The sequence below is a fragment of the Mobula birostris genome, chromosome 4 (assembly GCF_030028105.1).
Source record: "Mobula birostris isolate sMobBir1 chromosome 4, sMobBir1.hap1, whole genome shotgun sequence".
NCBI lineage: Eukaryota > Metazoa > Chordata > Chondrichthyes > Myliobatiformes > Myliobatidae > Mobula > Mobula birostris.
In genome coordinates this window covers 8,350,028-8,359,139 of record NC_092373.1, presented here as the reverse complement: position 1 = coordinate 8,359,139, position 9,112 = coordinate 8,350,028, and the positions used below count along the sequence as shown (strand labels likewise).

The 9,112-nt window shown below is 46.0% G+C and overlaps 1 protein-coding gene across 1 annotated transcript in view; it reads right to left on the bottom strand.

Annotated features, from left to right (window-relative positions):
- Positions 1-7,026: 7,026 nt before the first annotated feature.
- LOC140195832 (nucleotidyltransferase MB21D2-like) overlaps positions 7,027-9,112 on the bottom strand; it is a 48,424-nt gene continuing 46,338 nt past the window's right edge. Inside the window, exon 2 of the mRNA XM_072254468.1 lies at positions 7,027-8,303. Within this exon, the coding sequence (XP_072110569.1) occupies positions 7,027-8,303 (1,277 nt within the window). The remainder of the gene's footprint in view (positions 8,304-9,112) is intronic.

The window sequence follows — 9,112 nt, the reverse complement described above, 5'->3', positions numbered from 1 at the left end:
TTTGCTGATATTGTGAATGTAATACATGAGCACTTAGAACCAAAACATTGTTGCTAGCAGAACACTTTAGGTTTCATAAGCAGAACCAAAAGGAAGGGGAGTCCATTGCAGTGCACGTGATTGAATTGAAGAAACTGTGAGCATTGGCAGCTTAGTAATGGGCTTAATGATGCACTGAGGTCCTTTAGTTTGTTGAATCTTACAAGAAAACATTCTAATACAGCTCCTAACTGAAGCAGGACTCACATTTAAAAGAGCAGTTAAAATTGCTGTATTAATAGAAACAGTAACCAGAGACAAACTGAGTTGCAGTCAGGAATGAAAGTGATCGTGAACAAAATTGCAATGTCTAATTTAGTGATTCCCATTGGGGGCAGTACCAACACGCCCCCCCCCCAGGTGGGAGTTACGTGTCCCAAAGGGCTGTTAGGGGAAATAGAGATTATCAAGGGGCATACAATATCCTTGGGGTCACAGTAAGCAGCACTCTAACTTGAGGCACGAGACCTGAACGACCTTTAGTAGAGCAGGCACTTCCAAAAAAATAAAAAGGATGAGGCACTGGAACTCAGGAAGAACCACAGCTCTGCAGGCGGTAAGCACTCGTCATCACAATACATCTGAAACTCGGCCATCTCAACTGACCTTATCAACCAAAGACATTATTGGGGATTTGGAGGTGCATAAATTAGCAACCAGGGTGCCCAAAAATTCCCCTTGACTTGCAGCACGGGGTGAGTTCATGCAATTTAACAGTTGATAAGTCAAGTACACCCTCTCAACTTTCTCTACAGATAACAGGCTGCAGAATGACACAGCGCTGGCCAGAACCAAACAGTGAAATAGAGTCAATCAGTGACCCTGCCAATCCTGAGGATTCCTCTTGAGGTGTTCAAAGCCACCTGGGCTTCATCTGGGCAGTCAAGAACCATCTTTGGGGATTATCAGACCTTAGGTGATTGGTCATTCGTGCTAAATGGAATAGTATAAAGGTAGCTTGCCGAACACCAACTAACATTGAGATTCTAATCTGAATCCTTGTCAATGTAATTTTCGCTGTTGTGATTGTCTTCATCTTTGCCTCACGGTTCCTCTGCGTGCCGCTGTCATCGTTCCATCCGTGTCAACTTGCTGCCATCATCAACATCTGACAGGCATTCCCAGTTTGTGTTAATTTTTTATTTTAATTTATCTCTGTTAATGATGGATAAATACTACAGTGTGATCTCTATGAGCCTGAAGGTGGTGAAGCCTTGAATTCTAACCCTGCTAAGAAACAGAAGCTACAGATAGTGTGTTAATACAATGTAACGTACCTGGAGTATGGTTTTATTTCATTCCTGTCAGATCAGTGATGCCCCATGTGGTTCATTTGTAATATTGTACTGTCTAATAAAGAAATCAAGATTGCAGGAATGCTTCCATAAAAGACACCCTAAAACAACTACTTGTGATATTACTCAATTCCAGAAGATGAAAGACGCATTTGAAAAGTGTTGCACACTCGAGTCATTTGCCAAGAAAGCTAAAAATGCCCTTGATAGTGGTCTCATTGCTTCCTATAACATTTCCAAAATGATAGCAAAGTGTGGGAAATCTCATACAATTGGTGAAAGATTAATAATGCCTGCTGTATCAGAGGTGCTCACCACTGTTCTCAAAACGGATACCAGTATTTTAAAATCAATTCCTCTGAATAACAACTCTTTAGATTGTTGTATTGATGAAACGAGTGAAGACATTGAGTATCAACTATGCACAGATCTACAAAAAACAGAATTTGGGATACAACCGTGCAAGACAATGAGGCATTGCTAATGGCATATGTATGGTTTATCAAAAATGGACAAGTTTATGAAGAGATTCTCATAAACAAATATCAACAGAGAATCAATCTACGACGAGCTCAAAATGTATATTGAGGATAAAAGTATTCCGATTAGGGACATGATTTCTTGTGCAACAGATGGAGCACCATATAATGACAGATTGCCGTGCTGGTTAAGTGGCATTTATGAATAAGGAAATACCAATTCTGTATGGGGGGCGCCTGAAAGTATATTGTGCCTACGCCAACAGGGGGCGTTGGCAAGTATGAAACATCTGCCGGACGATGCTGAGGATGTTCTACGAGTCTGTGGTGGCCAGTACGATCATGTTTGCTGTTGTGTGCTGGGGCAGCAGGCTGAGGGTAGCAGACACCAACAGAATCAACAAACTCATTCGTAAGGCCAGTGATGTTGTGGGGATGGAACTGGACTCTCTCATGGTGGTGTCTGAAAAGAGGATGCTGTCCAAGTTGCATGCCATCTTGGACAATGTCTCCCATCCACTACATAAAGGACTGGTTGGGCACAGGAGTACATTCAGCCAGAGACTCATTCCACCGAGATGCAACACAGAGCGTCATAGGATGTCATTCCTGCCTGTGGCTATCAAACTTTACAACTCTTCCCCTGGAAGGTCAGACACCTCGAGCCGATAGGCTGGTCCTGGACTTATTTCCTGGCATAATTTGTATATTACTATTTAATTATTTATGGTTTTATTACTATTTAATTATTTACAGTGCAACTGTAACAAAAACCAATTTCCCCTGGGATCAATAAAGTATGACTATGACTAACACTATGAAAGTGCTTTGGGGGACGTTGGGCTAAAAAAAAGGCCGGGAAACACTGGTCTAAATGGAAACCTGCCTGACTGAACAAACTGTACCACCATCGTGGCAGGGCTCACATACACCAGAACAATCAAAAACAAGAGAAATCTGAAGATGCTGGAAATCCAAACAACACACCCAAAATGCTGGAGGAACTCAGCAGGCAGCATCTGCGGAAAAACGTAGAGTCAACATTTCAGGCCGAAACCCTTCATCAGTCCACTTTGTGTGTGTTACACCAGAACAATGCAGCTTTAAAGGCAAAACTTATAGAAAATGCAACAAAGTAGGAGACTTACAAATTAGAAACACTGCAGAGAGAAGAGAAAAGGGTACAATGTCAAGTTGCAGTTTCAAAAGAGAACTAATCTGCACACTGCTGCAGAAAAATCTGATAGGGGTGAGAATGACACAGGACTGGGTACCCTTGATTTACAATGTGAAAACTAACAGGAGACAAGCAATATGGCCTACACCAGTAGTGAATGGCAAATTAATTAAAATGGAATTGAACACTGGCTCTGTTGTTTCAATTATTGCACAAAATGAGCTTGAATGGTATTTCAAAGATACTGAAGCCCGTAAATGTCCAATTTACACTGGAGAAAAGGTAACTCCTGTGGGAATGACATTTGTAACAGTGAAATACACAACCAACAAGCCACACTGGGCTTGTATGTGGTAGAAACAGGAAGGCCAGCATTGTGGGGCTGGGATCGGCTCCAACAACTACCACTTGATTGGAGATCCATCCACCATTTTCATGCCACATCCTCTGCAATGGAGTCAACTGAAAATGAATTAAGAAAGGGACTGGATGATGCCACAGCCAAGTTCAGGAATAGCATTGAAAAACCCAAATATATCAAGTGCAAAACAGTGCTAAATGAAAATGCCACACCCGAGTTTCACAAAGGTCATCTGGTTCCTTATACCATCTGTGATAAAGTAGCCTGTGAGCTGGATCACATGGAGGCTGAAGGAATTCTTTCCAAGGTTGAGAGAAGCCCACAGGCAATGCCAGTGATCCCAGTAGTCCAGAATAATAGGTCTGTCAGGTTAACATCAACCTAGCACATCAATATCCCCTGCCCAGATATAGAGGATACCCTTGCAAAACTTTCTGGAGGGAAAGACTTCAACAAAATCGACTTAGCTGAGGCCTACCCACAGATGAAGATGGAAGAAGAGCCCAACATACTCTTCTTATGGTGAGTGTTTCACCATAAACACTCACATAGGGCTTTATCGCTATAATAGGCTTATCTTTGGAGTAGCCTCTCTAGCTGCACTCTGGCAGATAGCTATTGACCATGTACTGCAAAGCTGGCCAGGCACTCAGTGTTACCTGGACAACATCATTGTTGCCAGTGAGGATGACAAGGAACATCTTCAAAATCTCAAGACAGTGTTAAAAAGATGAGAAGATTATGGGCTCAGAGCACAATGCAACAAGTGTGAATTCTTCAAACAAAGCATCACTTACTGTGGTCACGCCACTGACACACAAGCATTACACAAGTGTGTGAGAAAATTCAAGCAGTGGTAGATGCCCCAAGGCCAAACGACATTTCACAGTTGCAGCAGTTTTTAGGATTTGTCAATTACTATGACAGGTTCCTACCAAAACTTACTGCTGTGGTCCACTCCTTGAACTCATTACTACAGATCAGAAAGAAATGGCAATGGACAAAGCAGTGTGATATGGTTTTCCAAAAGACAAAGGAATTGGCGACGTCAGATGTTGCACTGACACATAATGATCCACATCACCCAGTGAAGCTGGCCTGTGATGCCTTACCTTATGCAGTCATGTCACATAATATGAGTGATGGAAGTGGATGACTCATAGCCTTTGCATCACCTTCCCTTACTGCTGCAGAGAAAAATTACACACGAATTGACAGAGAGGCCTTGAGTCTGGTTTGGGGTGTAAAATGTTTCAACCAGTACCTGTAGGGGAGTGAGCTTACCCTCATTACTGATCATCAACCGCCTGCGTTAATTTTCAATCCACAGTGTGGTGTTCCACTCACAGCAGGTTTACAAATGCAGAGGTGGGCTTTGTTTCTTGGAGGACACAGTTACAAACTGAATTCAAGAGGACAACTAATTATGGAAATTCTGATGGATTGTTCCATTTACCCTTGGAAAAGGAAATACCTGAAAAATTTACAAAAGACGACACTCCTCTTGACGTATTCTCCCTAATGCAAATGAACGTCTCCCTGTTATGGCAGAGATAGTCCAGAAGAGACCTCACATTGCTCCAGTGTATATGGTCACTCAAAATGGCTGGAATGGGTAGCTGGGGGACTCCAGTTCCCCCATTTTTACCAGCACCTTATGCGTGAAATGACAATTGTTGCACCGCACAAGCTGAGAACTAAACTGTTGGAGATATCTCACTGCCCAATCTCACTGTTCAAATTAATGGAGCATTTCCTATAAGCAAGAATGAGCACTTGAATCACATGGTCGAGCAAGCTGGGGCTTTTCTCTCTGGAGCAAAGGGGAATGAGAGATGACTTGATAGAGTCATCAAAAGCTATGATGGTAATGCTCTATAACTATCAGCCGTAGAAAGGAAGGGGACTGAAGTCAAAATAGGAAGGATGTGGAAGCTTTACAGATGGTACAGAGGTGACTCACCAAGATGCTGCCGGGATCAGAGAGCGTTTGATGACTCTGGACCTGTAATCACTGGAGTTTAGAAGAATGGAGTTGGGAGATCTCATTGAAACCTATTAAATACTGAAAGGCCTAGATCAGGGGATCCCAGCCTGGGATCTCCATACCCTTGCTTAATGGTATTTGTCCGTGGTATTGAAAAAAGTTGCGAACCCCTGGCCTACATAGAGCGCGTGTAGAGAGGATGTTTCCAGTAGCGGAAGAGTCTGGGAGCAGAGAATAGAACAGAGATGAGGAGGAATTTCTTTAGCTAGAGGGTGGTGAATCTGTGGAATTCATTGCCACAGACGGCTATGGGGTCAAGTTGTTGGGTAATTTAAAGTGGGTTCTTGATTAGTCAGGGCATCAAAGGTTACAGGGAGAAGGTGGGAGAATGAGTAGGAGAGGGATAATACATTAGCCATGATGGGCTGAATGGCCAAATGCTAATGTTACACCTTGTGTACTAATGTTAAAGAAGGGTATAAGAACAAGGACAAGAAACTGGGTGAATAAACTTCTCCATCTAAATTTACATAAAAACCATCCACATGTAAAAATGGGCTTTTTTAAACCTCACTGATCCACAAGGTCTGTCTGGATCAGTTAGACAGACACCAGCTCAGCAATAATACTGGACTACAAGCAGGGTAGCTAAAGCTGATGGAGCAAGGCAATGATCATCTACAGGCAATTGGCTCACCGCCACCCAGATCCTCTGCTGTAGGTCGAGCCACCACCCTGCTCAGATTTAGATGGTACATCTGAGCCATATCGGATCGAATGCGAGAAAGTGGCAAACGCACACGTGGCCAGTTGATTGCTTGTTGAATCGACCGGGCCTCCTACGTGCAGGAGGCCACCTTTTAGCATGGGCTTTCAGCTCCACATGTTTTTGCCTTGGCAGGCCCAGTTTGTTGCTGTCACACTAAGTTGCCCAGAATGTACCATGGCTAACACGATTCAGTGAAAATGTTCAAACCTACAGCTCCTTTGCCATTCTTACTCTGCACATACACAACAACAGACAAATGCAAACCCATGCCCAGCCTCCCTCCTCCAGTGGCTTGCCCACAAATCTGGTCACTCGCAGAGGGAAGCGACTGGACAATGAGGAACCTTATTCTACTCTCTCACACCCCTACTGCTCCATTGTTATGAAGGCTGTCTGGATCCCATTCTTGAGTAGAGCCCACTCGTTCCCAACTTGTTGGTTTTAGAACATCTCAAGGTCATCCCAATGGAACAGCCAAACAAGTTTGGGCAATGACCTTCAAAAGAAGACAATCCCAGGATTTACAGAGTCCCTTGGCATAAAACCTTCAACCAAATGCCAAAAAAACAAAAGGAATTCAGGGTCTAATGCCCCCTGCTCTGGAATTCCAAGTAGCAGCCTTTAAAACCATCTCTGGTCTCTTTAAATCACCAGGTCAGTTGAGTGATGGAGTAGAGTTGCCTTCATTTGCCACAGGGACTGCCACACTCTGAGGCAAGTGCCTATAAACAGGGAGTTAATAGTGAAGACACAACCTTAGAATCAGTCCAAAGAAACAAAGAGTGCATTGGAATCTTCCCAAGCCATCTTGGACTCTGGTTGATCTGGGTTATCAGTATGCAGATCTGTGCATTGGCCCCTCCAATTCTGGTCCATGTTGAGGGCCATGAATTCAGCTCCGTCCATCCTCAACACCACGTCAGAAGAACTTGTCGTCTATGCGGAAGTGGGGCCGGGTGACGTCGTTGGGGTTGATGAAGACCGAGATGGACTTGCCTGGGTTCTCCGTCACTAATTGCTGCAGCTTCTTGGCCAGCCGGTCATCTGGCTGCTGACCGTCGCCGGAGCCGGGGTCCGAGGACGGCGATGGGGTGCCGGAGCTGCTGCCCCTCCGCGGGACGGTCTCGCGCCCCAGCCGGTTGGCCTCCTTGGCACCCTCGGCGGCCATCCGCAGATGCCCGGCGGGGTCTGAGCGGACCGAGGATAGCCGGCAGGCGTGGAGGAGGGCCGACTCCTCAGACAGGTGCTCGAACATGTTACACTGAGGGATGAAGTAGTTTGGACACAGCCTGTTGACCAGACAGTGCTGGAGGTCATCGATGAGCCCCAGTAGGTAGACGGCCGGCCCATCTTCCCTGGCGAGGAACGCCGGCGGGAGGCGGTCGCAAGCCCAAAGCATCATACTCCGCAGGTGGTAGGGACTGACGGCTTTGGGCTCAAACAGCAGCTTCGCTACTACAGCCTTGCATGCTTGGTAGGCCTGCATGAGGCCGCTGGGTATACATTTCTTCAACTGGACCTCACTGCGGGCAAAAGAAAGCCTCCACTCATTTTCCTTCCGCCCCTGAATGGAAGCAGAGGGCACCAGGTAGAAGCCGCTGATCACCTCCTCCTCGGTGATCTTGCCGTCCCAGAAGTGGTTCTCTGTGAGCCAGCTCTGGGCCACGGCCGGCCAGCCTTTGAAGGAAACCACGGGGATGATGTCGTAGAGCATGCGGCTGGCGCCCACGGCCAGGACGACTGAGACCACGGTGTGGTGTTTCTCCAGCCTCTCCACCTTGGGCGTCCCCCGTTGCGGCTTCTTCAGGACCTCGGCCAGCACCAGGGCGACGGCCTCGAAGAACCAGTCTGCCACGCGGGTGGGTGAGAAGTAGAAGTTGACACCGCTGCCGGCCTGGTCTGCCGCCGGGGCGCAGCAGTCCCTCCACTTGCTGATGGTGCCCTCATCGAAGAGCCGCAGGCTGAGCCAGGAGTGGCAGAGGGCGGAGTGGCGCATGTCGAGGGTGACTGGCTGGTTGCGGTCGTGCAGCTTGAGGGCTGGCACCAGCAGGGTGAAGTCCATGTCGTAGTCCATGCCCCGGATGTACTGGCCGAGTTCCTGCAGGTCCATATCCACCACGCCTTCACGCACACCGCCAGACAGCAGCAGGTATTCGTTAGCAACCGGCAGCTTCTGGTCCAGTTTCTGTACCATGCCTGGAACAGACAAAATAAGAAGATAAACCGTTTAGGCGAATAATTACCTCCTGCAAACCTGCATAAGGGAAGTTTGTTAGAGTCATAAAGCACTACAGCAGAGAAACAGGCCCCTCCCAACCATATACAGCAGATTCTGGCTAATAGGGCCATCCAATCATCAGGGTAGCCACTTATTTGGGACAGCTCTGAAAGAACAAAATTCTAATCGAGAAAATCGCCAGGATTCGCTTCATTTATTTGGAACATTATGCCATTTAATTGGCACAGGACTGCTGCCGAACAGTTTCTAATTAGCTTCAGTCACGTGCATTTGTGTGGCCATTAGACACTACATCGTGCTTAGAGCGAACAGTTCTCAAATAGTGTCTTTCAGGTGTGCTTTTGTTACGTTATCCACTTAGGACAACGGACACCAATTCAAACAGCAGCGGGAATATGAACAGAAGTGATAAAGATGACACTTGCAATCTCTGGGAACAAGATTTACAGACATCAATATCTGAGGAAACTTGGAATGAAATTTTTAAACTGGTTAATACTTTATCGCTATGTGCTCGCCATTCCCCCATACAATTTAAGGTGATACATAGAGCCCATATGACTACGGATAAGCTATCTCATTTTTATTCGGCTATATCTCCCTACTGTGACAGATGTAATAATGGAGAAGCTTCATTAATTCATATGTTTACAATATATATTACTGACTTGGATGAGGGAATTAAATGCAGCATCTCCAAGTTTGCGGATGACGCGAAGCTGGGTGGCAGTGTTAGCTGTGAGGAGGATGCTAAGAGGATGCAGGG